Below are 13842 nucleotides of genomic sequence, written 5' to 3'. Positions count from 1 at the left end.
TATGGTTTCCTTTGCTGTGCAAAAGCTTTGAAGTTTCATTAGGTCCCATTTGTTTATTTTTGTTTTTATTTCCATTTCTCTAGGAGGTGGGTCAAAAAGGATCTTGCTGTGATTTATGTCATAGAGTGTTCTGCCTATGTTTTCCTCTAAGAGTTTTATAGTGTTTGGCCTTAAATTTAGGTCTTTAATCCATTTTGAGCTTATTTTTGTGTGTGGTGTTAGGAAGTGTTCTAATTTCATTCTTTTATATGTAGCTGTCCAGTTTTCCCAGCACCACCTATTGAAGAGGCTGTCTTTTCTCCATTGTATATTCTTTCCTCCTTTATCAAAGATAAGGTGACCATATGTGCATGGGTTTATCTCTGGGCTTTCTATCCTGTTCCATTGATCTATATTTCTGTTTTTGTGCCAGTACCATACTGTCTTGACTACTGTAGCTTTGTAGTATAGTGGCTATTTGGGGTCTTTTGTGTTTCCATACAAATTGTGGAATTTTTTATTCTAGTTCTGTGAAAAATGCCACTGGTAGTTTGATAGGGATTGTATTGAATCTGTAGATTGCTTTGGGTAGTATAGTCATTTTCACAATGTTGATTCTTCCAGTCCAAGAACACAGTATTTCTCTCCATCTGTTTGTATCATCTTTAATTTCTTTCATCAGTGTCTTATAGTTTTCTGCATACAGGTCTTTTGTCTCCTTAGGTAGGTTTATTCCTAGGTATTTTATTCTTTTTGTTGCAATGGCAAATGGGAGTGTTTCCTTAATTTCACTTTCAGATTTTTCATCATCAGTGTATAGGAATGCAAGAGATTGTGTACACTAATTTTGTATCCTGCTACTCTACCAAATTCATTGATTAGCTCTAGTAGTTTTCTGGTAGCATCTTTAGGATTCTGTATGTATAGCATCATGTCATCTGCAAACAGTGACAGTTTTACTTCTTCTTTTCCAATTTGGATTCCTTTTATTTCCTTTTCTTCTCTGATTGCTGTCACTAAAACTTCCAAAGCTATGTTGAATAATAGTGGTGAGAGTGGGCAACCTTGTCTTGTTCCTGATCTTAGAGAAAATGGTTTCAGTTTTTCACCATTGAGGACAATGTTGGCTGTGGGTTTGTCATATATGCCCTTTCTTATGTTGAGTTAGGTTCCCTCTATGCCTACTTTCTTGAGAGTTTTTATCATAAATGGGTGTTGAATTTTGTCAAAAGCTTTTTCTGCATCTATTGAGATGATCATATGGCTTTTTATACTTCAGTTTGTTAATATGGTGTACCACACTGATTGATTTGCGAATATTGAAGAATCCTTGCATTCCTGGGATAAACCTCACTTGATCATGGTGTATGATCCTTTTAATGTGCTGTTGGATTCTGTTTGCTAGTATTTTGTTGAGGATTTTTACATCTATGTTCATCAGTGATATTGGCCTGTAGTTTTCTTTTTTGGTGACATCTTTGTCTGGTTTTGGTATCAGGGTGATGGTGTGCTCATAGAATGAGTTTGGGAGTGTTCCTTCCTCCACAATTTTTTGGAAGAGTTGGAGAAGAATGGGTTTTAGCTCTTCTCTAAATGTTTGATAGAATTCTCCTGTGGAGCCATCTGGTCCTTTTGTTTGTTGGAAGATTTTTAATCACTGTTTCAATTTCATTACTTGTGATTGGTCTGTTCATATTTTCTGCTTCTTCCTGGTTCAGTCTTGGAAGGTTATACCTTTCTAAGAATTTGTCCGTTTCTTCCAGGTTGTCCAGTTTATTGGCATAGTGTTGCTTGTAGTAATGTCTCATGATCCTTTGTATTTCTGCAGTGTCAGTTGTTACTTCTCCTTTTTCATTTCTAATTCTATTGATTTGAGTCTTCTCCCTTTTTTTCTTGATGAGCCTGGCTAAAGGTTTATCAATTTTGTTTATCTTCTTAAAGAAACAGCTTTTAGTTTTATTTGTCTTTGTTATTGTTTCCTTCATTTCTTTTTTATTTATTTCTGATCTGATCTTTATGGTTTCTTTCCTTTTGCTACTTTGGGGTTTTTTGTTCTTCTTTCTCTAATTGCTTTAGGTGTAAGTTTAGGTTGTTTATTTGAGATTTTTCTTGTTTCTTGAGGTAGGATTGTATTGCTATAAACTTCCCTCTTAGAACTGCTTTTGCTGCATCCCATAGGTTTTGCGTCATTGTGTTTTCATTGTCATTTGTTACTAGGTATTTTTTGTTTTCCTCTTTGATTTCTTCAGTGATCTCTTGATTATTTAGTAGCATATTGTTTAGCCTCCATGTGTTTGTATTTTTTACAGTTTTTTTCTGTAACTGATATCTAGTCTCATAGCATTGTGGTCAGAAAATATACTTGATATGATGTCAATTTTCTGAAATTTACCAAGGCTTGATTTGTGACCCAAGATATGATCTATCCTGGAGAATGCTCCATGCACACTTGAGAAGAAAGTGTATTCTGTTGTTTTTGGATAGAATGTCCTATAAATATCAATTGTCCATCTTATTTAATGTGTCATTTAAAGCTTGTGTTTCCTTATTTATTTTCATTTTGGATGATCTGTCCATTGGTGAAAATGGGGTGTCAAAGTCCCCCACTATTACTGTGTTACTGTCAATTTCCCCTTTTATGGCTGTTAGCATTTGCCTTATGTATTGAGGTGCTCCTATGTTGGGTGCATAAATATTTACAATTGTTATATCTTCTTCTTGGGTTGATCCCTTGATCATTATGTAGTGTCCTTCTTTGTCTCTTGTAATAGTCTTTATTTTAAAGTCTATTTTGTCTGATATGGGAATTGCTACTCCAGCTTTCTTTTGATTTCCATTTGCATGGAATATCTTTTTCCATCCCCTCACTTTCAGTCTGTATGTGTCCCTAGGTCTGAAGTGGGTCTCTTGTAGGCAGCATATGTATACGGCTCTTGTTTTTTTATCCATTCAGCCAGTCTATGTCTTTTGGTTGGAGCATTTAATTCATTTGCATGTAAGGTAATTATTGATTTGTATGTTCCTGTTACCATTTTCTTAATTGTTTGGGTTTGTTTTTGTAGGTCTTTTCCTTCTCTTGTTTTTCCTGTCTAGAGAAATTACTTTAGCATTTGTTGTAAAGCTGGTTTGGTGGTGCTGAATTCTCTTAACTTTTGCTTGTCTGTAAAGGTTTTAATTTCTCTGTTGAATCTGAATGAGATCCTTGCTGGGTAGAGTAATCTTGGTTGTAGGTTTTTCCCTTTCCTCACTTTAAATATGTCCTGCCACTCCCTTCTGGCTTGCAGAGTTTCTGCTGAAAGATCAGCTGTTAACCTTATGGGGATTCCCTTGTATGTTATTTGTTGCTTTTCCCTTGCTGCTTTTAATATTTTTTCTTTGTATTTAATTTTTGATAGTTTGATTAATATATGTCTTGGCATGTTTCTCTTTGGGTTTATCCTGTATGGGACTCTCTGCCCTTCCTGGACTTGGGTGGCTATTTCCTTTCCCATGTTTGGGAAGTTTTCAACTATAATCTCTTCACATATTTTCTCAGACCCTTTCTTTTTCTCTTCTTCTTCTGGGACCTCTATTATTCGAATGTTGGTGCATTTAATGTTGTCCCAGATGTCTCTGAGACTGTCCTCAATTCTTTTCATTCTTTTTTCTTTATTCTGCTCCTTGGCAGTTATTCCCACCATTTTATCTTCCAGGTCACTTATCCCTTCTTTGCCTCAGTTAGTCTGCTATTGATTCCTTCTAGAGTATTTCTAATTTCAGTTATTGTGTTGTTCATCACTGTTTGTTTTCTCTTTAGTTCTTCTGGATCCTTGTTAAATGTTTCTTGTATTTTCTCCATTCTGTTTCCAAGATTTTGGATTATCTTTACTATCATTACTCTGAATTCTTTTTCAGGTAGGTTACCTATCTTGTCCTCATTTATTTGGTCTTGTAGGTTTTTACCTTTCTCCTTCATCTGTAACATATTTTTTTGTTGTTTCTTTTTTTTTTTTTTGATGGGTGGGGCTGTATTCCTCTCTTACTGGTTGTTTGGCCTGAGGCATCCAGCACTGGAGTTTGCAGGCAGTTGGATAAAGCCGTGTCTTGGTGCTGAGATTAGGACGTCCGGGAAGCCTCCCTCCGATTAATATTCTCTGGGGTCTGAGGTTCTCTGTTAGTCCAGTGGTTTGGACTCGGAGTTCCCACCACGCGAGCTCAGGCCCGACCTCCAGCCTGGGAACCAAGATCCCTCAAGCTGCTTGGCACAGCAAAACAAAAAAAAAAAACCCAAAACAAACAAACAAACAAAAGGAGCAGTACAATATCAAAGAATAAAATTAGAAAGATAAAAAATATATTAGGGGGCTTCCCTGGTGGCGCAGTGGTTGAGAGTCCGCCTGCCGATGCAGGGGATACGGGTTCGTGCCCCGGTCTGGGAAGATCCCACATGCCGCGGAGAGGCTGGGCCCGTGAGCCATGGCCGCTGGGCCTGTGCGTCCGGAGCCTGTGCTCCGCAATGGGGGAGGCCACAACAGTGAGAGGCCCGCGTACAGCAAAAAAAAAATATATATATATATATATATATATATATATATATATTAGGAAAGATAAAAATATACTTGAAACAACTGGTCACTGGGGGTTCCTCCTGTCCCCTTAGGTGTCCGTGGTCCCCCACCGGTGCCTGGTAGGTGCCCTAGTTGTGCGGAGACATGAATTCCTCATCCTCCTAGTCTGCCATCTTGACTCCCCAAGTGGCTTTTTTGAATGCAGAGTTTCCAACCCTTGTTCTCCCATCCCATCTTGTCCAGATGTCTGCAACACTCAAGCAAGAAAAAAAGAGAAAACACATACAAACAATTAGAAATTAGAACTGAAGTATAATGAGTTACAAAGGAGTTTAAAAAAACAATTATGGAACATGCTAAGCCGATCAGCAGAGTGAGACAGACACTAATGAGGCTCTCGAATTTCAGAGTTTGATTCCTCTCTCTCTTTTTCTCTCCCCATGGGGCTCACCATAGTAAAGGATGCTTCTGGGCATGCTTGTCAGTGCTTATTTGGCTAGGAAGAGCCACAGAGAAGTAGTAGTTTTATCTGAGAGAATAAATAAAATGCCATGAAGTAGTTTCCTCCTATTTCCATTTGCTTATCCTTTTACATTTGAGCAAAGCTTCCCAAACCATTATCTGAAAGTGCCCTTCCCGGGGGAAGCATCTTCCTGCTTAGAACAGTGTAGGCACCTGTAGTCACCCAACAGCTGTTGGGAGTCACATGGGAAATTTGCTGTAAGCACCACTGCATTTGAGAGTGGAGTAATCTCATATGCATCAGGGACACGGGAGACTGGGATGGCCCAGCACCATCCCAACCTGGGTGTCCAGCGGGAACATTGCTGACACACTCGCCCTGAAATGTGACCCAACCACTAGAAGGAGTAGCAGCTGAGGACTGTTGTTAGCACCCTAAATTTTTACTAAATCACCATAAAGAGGTGGGAAAGGCCTGGATGGAACCCATTGCCCCCAATGAGCACATTGTCTGGATTATATTCCAGTTCAGTAGTTGTCAAAGATGATTTCGTTGTGGAATCTTCACTTTAAACATTTTACATGTAAGATTTTGTGGGTGTATGTGTGTGTGTGTGTGCGTGTGTGTGTGCATATGTGTATGTTATGTATCTGTATATGTGTATGCACATGTATGTATATGTTTATGCGTGTAGGACCAGGGTGAAGTGCAGCTGCTGGTGAGTGCAGGAGGCCAAGGGGTGCCCCCCTCCACCTCCCTGCAGAGTCCCCAACACCCCATGGCACGCTCTCCCAGGGGTTGTGTGTGGCAGGGGTGGTGGTGGTGGTGATACTCTGTGCTCTCCCTTAAAGATCTACTGATTTGGCCCCAGGGATGACATGTGGGCCCCATGCATTGGAGATGCTGAGATATTACTATCTAAGGGGAAAGTATCCTCTTTTCCCATTGTACTAACTTTTGAATTCTCATCTGTTTGAGTAGTATGGAGCTCTTTCTTTGTTTCAGTGTTGCTAGAACATCTCTGAAAAAGCCATAAAGGCTTGTCTGCCACACTTGATTAACTAAAGGGTCTTCCTGTTCTGTACGCTGTCTCTGTGCCTTTCCTGGTGACTCTGTTCTTTCTTTCTGCTTACAAGCTGATGTTTGGGGCCTGTTCAATCTCTTCCACAAAGAAGAACCTAGGGGTAAGACGGGAATAAAGACACAGACCTACTAGAGAATGGACTTGAGGATATGGGGAGGGGGAAGGGTAAGCTGTGACAAAGTGAGAGAGTGGCATGGACATATATACACTACCAAACGTAAAATAGATAGCTAATGGGAAGCAGCCGCATAGCACAGGGAGATCAGCTCAGTGCTTTGTGACCACCTAGAGGGGTGGGATAGGGAGGGTGGGAGGGAGATGCAAGAAGGAGGAGATATGGGGACATATGTATAGCTGATTCACTTTGTTATAAAGCAGAAACTAACACCATTGTAAAGCAATTATACTCTAATAAAGATGTTAAAAAAAAAATTAGCTGCCCTCACCCAAATAGGAGACCGTTCTTGCCCTGGCCTTATTTGCATATCTACAGGAGGAAGTGTCACGAGAACAAGCAGTGAAAGATAAGAGCCGAGCAAACTTCCAGCTGTCCTCCAGTGTGTGCCTGGCAGGCTCTGCAAAGGGGGTTGAGGCTGCAGGGGATGGGGATGGGGGAGTTAGGCTGGGGTCTGGGATGGTTCCCTGCTTCCTGGGACATCTGCAGGAGGTGAGGTGGTACTAGACTACGGATTCATCCTGGCCATCTCTGAGATAAGCCAATTGTGATGTCAGTTCAGGCTCTGAAGACAGGAAAGGGAGTGGAAAGATGGGAATGAAAGGGGTCAGAGGAAGAGAGGAAATTTTCCTATGAGAAATGAAGAGACATGTGGAAGTGAAATTACCCAAAACATTCTCCAAAACTTTCTTTTAACATTCATTGTTTCAAAAGGCTTTAAAAATTGGAAAATTAACTACATAAAATTGTAAAACTTCTACACAGCTAAAAAGAAAATAAATCAATAAACACTGTTAAAAATAAATAAGTCCAAAATATATTGTAGTATATTTCAAAGTCTTTTGAATAAATAAGCAAAAGATGATTTAAAAAATGTGAGACAAAGACATGAAAAGGAATTCATGGGAAAAGAAACACAAATAGTGAAACATATGAGAACACTTTCAACCTTTCTCATAAAGAAAGGCAAATTAAAGCAAGCCATCATTTTTCTTTCACCTCTCAGATTTGCAAAAGATTCAAACGTCTGATAACAGCCAGTTGGCAGGGTGTGGGGAAATAGGCTCTTTCATATCCGGTTAGCAGGAGACACAATGTGAGAACTTCACTGGAAGGCAATTGTTCATCTCTATCAAAATATAAAGTGCCTGCGTCCTTCAGCCCAGCTGTTCTCCTTCTAGTGATTTATCCACAATCTCTAACAAATGTCAGCACGTGTAGTGTTCAGTGTGTTTCAGGCACTCTTCTAAATGCTTAATCTACACAACAGGTAGATGTTGTGTTATCATTCTCCCCTTTTTACTGGTGGGGAAACTAAAACTCTGGATTCACTAGTGTACACAAGAGGTGGGAACAGAGATGTTCACTGCAGCATTATTTATAATAATAAAAAGCCCAAAATAACTACCTGTCCATCATTGTGGTCTAAAATGAACAATGGCATGGCCACATGGTAGAACATGACTTAGGCAGATCGCTAATTTTTTTTGGTGAAAAACAGCAAATTTCAGAGCAACGTATATAGTATGATGTTATTTGCATTTAAAAGATATGCATATATAAGTTTGTGTGTATGTTTAAACATTTTGGAATGATTTACAAGAAGGAGTAGGAACTCTAAGGAACTCACAGGAGCCAGGGAAGGAGACATTTATTTTTCATTTTATATCTTTCCGGGTGGTCTTAAATTTTTTAAACTAGCGTATAATTTTAAAATCTAGTTAAACAATAACATAAATGTTTAGGGCCGGGCACATAGGAGGGGTTAAATGAATGAAACTTTTGTACTGAATCATCTCCTTGATCACAGAAACAACATGAGCATCTGTGAGCTGGAGTGTGGCCCCTGCCTGGGGGTCCAGCAGGGGTGGGCAAGTTTTCAAGGTCTGTGAGAATCCCAAGTGGGGGAAATGGGGGCAGGGAGGTTATGGTGGGTGAGAGAACAGACCAGCCATTTCAACTGAGAGTGTAAGACCCAAGTAGCGTTCTCCCAAACTCCTTATGCCTGTGGGCTCAGCAGCCGAGCCAGTGGACCTCCGTGGCCATCTGCTGCCACCAGGCTGTCTGTGGGCTGGGTCCCCCACCTGGACCACCCACCAATGGGCCCCTTTCCCAAGGTGGTCAGACTTGACAACTCCTACTTCCTCTCAAAGCTTTTAGGAGAATAAAGAGTAGCTCTTCTTCCTTCTCACATTGGAGACCTCTGGACCAGAGGAAGGTTGAGCTTCTGGAAAGAAAAGAGAATCCGAAATTCCTTGCACTTCTGCGTTAGAAGCAACCCTAAGGCTCACCCACCTGCTGCTGGGAAAATCTGGGTCTCTGAAGGGATGGTGGCTGGCCTTTGGGAGAATGAACCCATGGGGCAAAGTCTCCAGGAGAGGCAGCCACAGGGGGTAGGGGAGCTCCGTCCAAAGCTGACTGAGCTTTGCCCTGCCAGTGCCGCCGCTCTGTGACAGTGCCCACCACCCATTCGGCATGTTCCCACCATGCTCAGCCCCACTGGAGTCTCATTTCTTCTAGAAACACCCCTTTCTGGCTCCATTCATTTGGCCAACATGACAGCCCAGAGGTTTAGGAAGCCCTTTCAGATGGCGGACTCCTCTAAATCAGACCACACAGCTGTCAAGCGCCAAAGTAAATCATGTCCCAAATATCCCACCCGCCTTTTCCTGAGGCTCCTTGAGTGCTGGGTGGGTGGGGAGTGGACAAGCAACCCTGACTTTGCCCAGGATTTCTTGATGTCCAGAAAAAGGAACGCATAGGTTCTAATTCAGCATTTGGTCTTTTTCAGGTACCGGAATTGCGTTTACACTTACAGAATTCTGCCCAATGAAGATGATAAATTCACTGTTCAGGTAAGTCTTTTATAAACCTCGAAATCTGACCCTGACTGGAACCTATATTGGCAGAGAAAGAGTGAAAAGGAGGAAGAAGGGAAGAAAGCAGGTGCCCCAAGCCACCTAGACATGGGGGCTTGTCTTTCTCCTAGAAGAACCTGGGTGGCATTGCTTAACAGGTAGACTGTGACCCTGCAAAGGGACCTGCCCCGGGACATGATGGAGCAGACACGGGAGATGTGATCTGTGTTCATGGTTGTGAAGGGGAAATAACAGAAAGAAGGATACTCAGAGACCAAGGACAAGTGACTGTGGCTTGTTGGTTGTTTTCTTCAGTGCATTCAAGTGCATGACAGTAAGTGGGCCAGGAAAGAGAGAAGGGAGGGAACTTGCTGGAGAATGATCCTATGAGGGGCTAGAAGACTACCCTGAGGATTAGCATGAGATAATATCTTTCAGTTTGTAGAGATCTGTTCCATCAGAGGCTGATGCTCATGGCATCTGATTTCACCATCTAAAGGCCAAACGTGTAAAACTTGCATTAAAGGTTAAAGAGAGAATTCCCTGGCAGCCCAGTGGTTAGGACTCGGCGCTTTCACTGCCGTGGCCCCGGGGTTCGATCCCTGGTCAGGGAACTAAGATCCCGCAAGCAGTGTAACGTGGCCAAAAAAGAAAGAAAATAAAAAGGTTAAAGAAAGCCATACTAGGTGCGCCAAGCCTGGGAAGACCACCTTCCATACAGTTTGCGTGACAAACACCACGGGTGTTGTGTGACCACAATGCATGACAGCCGAGTGATGTGGAGGCCAGGGGAGCTGTTTGTAATCTGGCTGCACCAAGAGAGCAGGGGGTGGGCAGGAAAAAGGGGGTGATGCTCTCGGTGTCCACGGTGGGAGCCGAAGAGTCACACTCAGCTCTTGAGCCCTTCATGAGAGGCACCCACAGGTGAGTGCCCCACCCACGTGCCAAGCAGAGCAACCAGGATAGAGAAGGATTGGGACACCATGTCATGGAGAGGCAGCGACAGAGTCTGCAGGGTTTAGTTGAAAAGAAAGTAGAAGTGGAAGGGGCGAGGTGGCGTGTAATCACTGATTCCGGAGGTGAAGGGAACAATGCATTTTGTGCAGAACTCGGATGCAGAGGTACAGACGGAGCTGGAATCAAGGGCAGGACAACAGGCAGGTCCCTGGGGCACAAGTCACTGGAAATGTGTCAAGAGGGAGTTGTGTTGAGTAGAAAGTTTCTGGGAGACTGTTTACGGGGATCAAAGAAATCACTTCAATGAGCCACTTGGGACAGAGACAGAGACCTCAGGGCCATGCGTGAGCCAATCAAAGTGATCACCACGCTGCCTTCTCGGAGGCTGGGGCTGTGCTGCAGGGCTTCCCTGGGGATGCAAGTTTGGGCTCAAGCAGAATTGCTTCATGTCCTAGAGGTCAGGCTGAGCGCTGCTTCTGGCTTCTTCGTCCTTCCTGTACATACATGCATCTGCATTGGTTCTAAAGAACATCCATTTGAATGTTTTTGGATAGTCTAGGAGGCCCCCATGTCTCAGCCTCGGCACCAGGGACAAATGTTGGTACCTTAATATTGGACGGTTCTTTCAAGACTTGGCAACCACTCGTCAATGGGATGGCTGCCTCTCCTATGGGCTCCTCACCTGTCAGGGATGAGGCCGCCTGAAGGGAGGCCTGCCTGGGGCAGGCAGTGGGGCTCAGTGGCCTCGAATTTTTTCCAAGTCTAGGACTGCATGAACTTTCCCACAAAGGTTGGCATCCTTGATAGGTGGTTTGCTGAAAGGAGTCTAAACTCTCTTAAGTTAAAAGTTAGTTGGTGCTTTTGATCTTTTTTCCCCTTGTGGTTTTCTTCTATTCCTTCAAAGGGAAGAAGACTTTAAGTATGACTAGGCCTTAAGTTGGAAAAGACGTGACTTTGTGGCTTCTATAGAGTTTGTACTCATGGCTTGTATACGTCTAGACTGCGTCTAGGTTTATTCCCTCTGGCCTTTACCTCTTGCTGCTGTGGCATCGCATGTTCCTGGGAACGGCTGCCAGTCCTACAGCAGCTGGGGCCTCATCAGGCTTTGGGGGTTGAAAAGAACAGAGACGTGCTTTGGCTAACTTATGCAAGGGGGGTGGGCGGCCCTGGTGGAGACGCTCGGTGCAAGGAGGGAGAAGGCTGGGGCCTGGGACCAGAAGGGCTGGGGCCCTGCAGCCCAGGTGCTACCTGCCACGACTCAGCCCTTTTCAGTGGGTCTGCCCTTCCCCGCCAACAGGCTCACTCCTGAGTTGCCAGTCCCAAGAGGGAATATGGTCAGCTCGGCCCCATCAACAGCTTCCTCTTCAGGGGCCCTTTCAGGTCTGTGTATGAATCAGCTGCCTTGGAGCAGGGGCCCGCCCACGGCTCGTAGAAGGGGGTAGAGTTGTGGGGACAGAACATGGTTACCTGAAGCCCACGCTCAGCCAGGGTGATGGGCAGGCAGGTTTCACAGAAGAGCTGGCATCCTGCTGGATGGGTCTGCCCCCGACCCCGGCACTGGGCCTGGAACCTCCTCGGTGGCTAACACCCGGTAACCAGGGGACAGGGAGCTGGGGGACCTGGGCAATTTTCACTCCTAAGGATACGCCTTCCTATAAAAATACAACACCTCACGAGGTGATCAGAGTAGCTGTGAACCAAGGAGCAGGTTAAAGCACGCGCACCGTTAGGCCGAGTCTCGGGGTTGTTGAGCTTCAGCAGTTACCGTTCGGGGTTTATTTTAAATCCAGTTCCTCTTTTCATGTTGAGGCAAAACCTCATACTCTTTTCTGAGCTTAGCCACAGTTTCTAAATAACTCACTCCTTACACCTGAATCTGTTCGGTGCTGCCAGAATAGGAGGCTCCCCGAATAAGAATCTGGCCTGAAACGTTGCCAAGTGAAGCAGCAAAAGCTTTCATCTTATTCTAATTACCTTAGCTCTTCTCACTGGGGCCTCTGGCTTTTTGACAAAACCAAAGAGCCACTCGGTCTTCGTTCCTTGCAGAGCGACCTCATGAAGTCGGCCGCGGGGTGTGGCCCGTGACAGTCCATGTGGCTCAGGAAGGGGAGCGATCCTGACGCCCGGTGACTTCGTTCTCACTCCGCCTTTCTCAGACTTACAAAAAATCAGAGATGAGAGGGAAGCATGTAAGCTGTAACTTCATTCAACCCCCGTGCTTTAAGCGTGGACGTGGCTGAGCCCCTCAGAAACGAGGCCTCAGGCCCAGTCTCCAGACCTGCCCAGCTAAGCCGTCTTTCTTGGACCCCAGAAAGTGTGTCCAAACCCAGCTGGGTGTTGACTCCCTTAGAGAAGGACAGACTCTGCCCCAGGAGGACAGGGAGACAGGGAGAGGTAGCCTCTCAAAGAGAGAGCCCTCTTTTCCTGCCACCGTTGTAAATGTTGATAACATTTGACCACACGTAACATTTGGCCTTTGGGCTAAATCAGTGAGGCACCTGGAACTCAAGCAGACCACCCTGTTCCCAGCTGGTTCAAGTCAAGATTGTGCCAGCCATACGGGCGACAGTGTGACTCGCCCAAGGCGGGCGAGAGTGTGACTCCACTGGAAAGTGGGAATCACACAGGTGCCTCCCAGGGTGCATGTAAAATACCCAGCCCCGGGGAGTGGCCGGCTTCGGGGAGCTGCTGGCATGGCCGTACCGTCTTTATTTGCTTGAGAGGGAACAGACCTCCAATAGGACGGTGGCATCTGCGAACCAGCATAAGTCAGTTCTACCTCGTGCTCTGGTGAGGGAGGAGGGAAGAATGGCGGGAAATGGGATGGACAGAGAAGCAGAAAGACAATGAAGAGAGAGGAAAGAAGGAAGGACCGAATGAAAGAGGGGAAAGGAGAGAAGGAAAGAGAAAGCTAAGAGGGAGGAAGAAAAAGTGAAGGAAGAACGAGGGACGGGTAGAGGTGAGTGGGGTGGGCAGTTCTGACAGAAGAAAAGATGGAAACAGGCGTGGGGCACAGAGGCAGCGGAGAAGGGGAGGGGAAGGGACACAGGCGGTGTTCTAGAAGGTTCTAGGCAGTGACTAGGGGTGGCAGGAAGGGGTTTAGTGGCAATCAGGCTCCCTCAGCTCTGCTTCTTGGGCTGTGGATTTCCACAGTTTCCTCGGCAGCCCGTGGATTTGTTAAGTAGCTGTTCAGCAGCCAGCCTTGACCCTGAGAATCTTCCAGACTGGAGGCTGAGCTGCTGGTGCAGGGGGTGGGCAGGGCTCTGAGCGCTGCCCTGTGAGACCAGAGGAAGGCGGGTGCGCCCAGGCCCTCAGCCTTGAGTTTCCCGCACCGAGAGTGTGGGTTTCTCATAAGGCCCAGACTCCCTCCCCGCCTCAGACAGGGAAGTGGCCCTCCCTGGAATGAACTGTGAGGCTCCCACTGCCTTTTGCAATGACCCTCCTCCCTGGGACATCAAGGCCAAGTTCAATGCAGGATGTGCAGTCCTGATGGGCCAGTGTGAGCAGAACTGAGGGGAGGGCCGAGGGCTATCACGTAAACGGCCCGACGCCACAGTCCAAGTGGATGGGGCCCTTCGGCTCCATTCCTACGACCCTTCAACCCTTGCTGTTTTTCTCACATCCTTCCTACCGAGAAGAATAAAGCAGAAAATAAAACTGCCCCTGGCCCCCCATCACAGCGATATATTCACTGCAAACTCCCTGTCTTTTCTCAGCATTGAGATTCTACGCAGGATATTGACTGTTGAAATCAAGACCGGAACACACACAGGTTTTAA

General features: G+C 45.1%; 1 protein-coding gene across 1 annotated transcript in view; it reads left to right on the top strand.

The window, feature by feature from the left end:
• The window catches only part of INPP5D (inositol polyphosphate-5-phosphatase D), a 134934-nt gene that overhangs the window by 12746 nt on the left and 108346 nt on the right, over window positions 1–13842 (top strand). The window contains exon 2 of the mRNA XM_060106077.1: window positions 9040–9103. Within this exon, the coding sequence (XP_059962060.1) occupies window positions 9040–9103 (64 nt within the window). The remainder of the gene's footprint in view (window positions 1–9039; window positions 9104–13842) is intronic.

Source organism: Mesoplodon densirostris, chromosome 8 (assembly GCF_025265405.1).
Source record: "Mesoplodon densirostris isolate mMesDen1 chromosome 8, mMesDen1 primary haplotype, whole genome shotgun sequence".
Taxonomy (NCBI): domain Eukaryota; kingdom Metazoa; phylum Chordata; class Mammalia; order Artiodactyla; family Ziphiidae; genus Mesoplodon; species Mesoplodon densirostris.
Note: the sequence above shows the minus strand (reverse complement) of the source record. Positions and strands in the feature narration are given on the sequence as shown.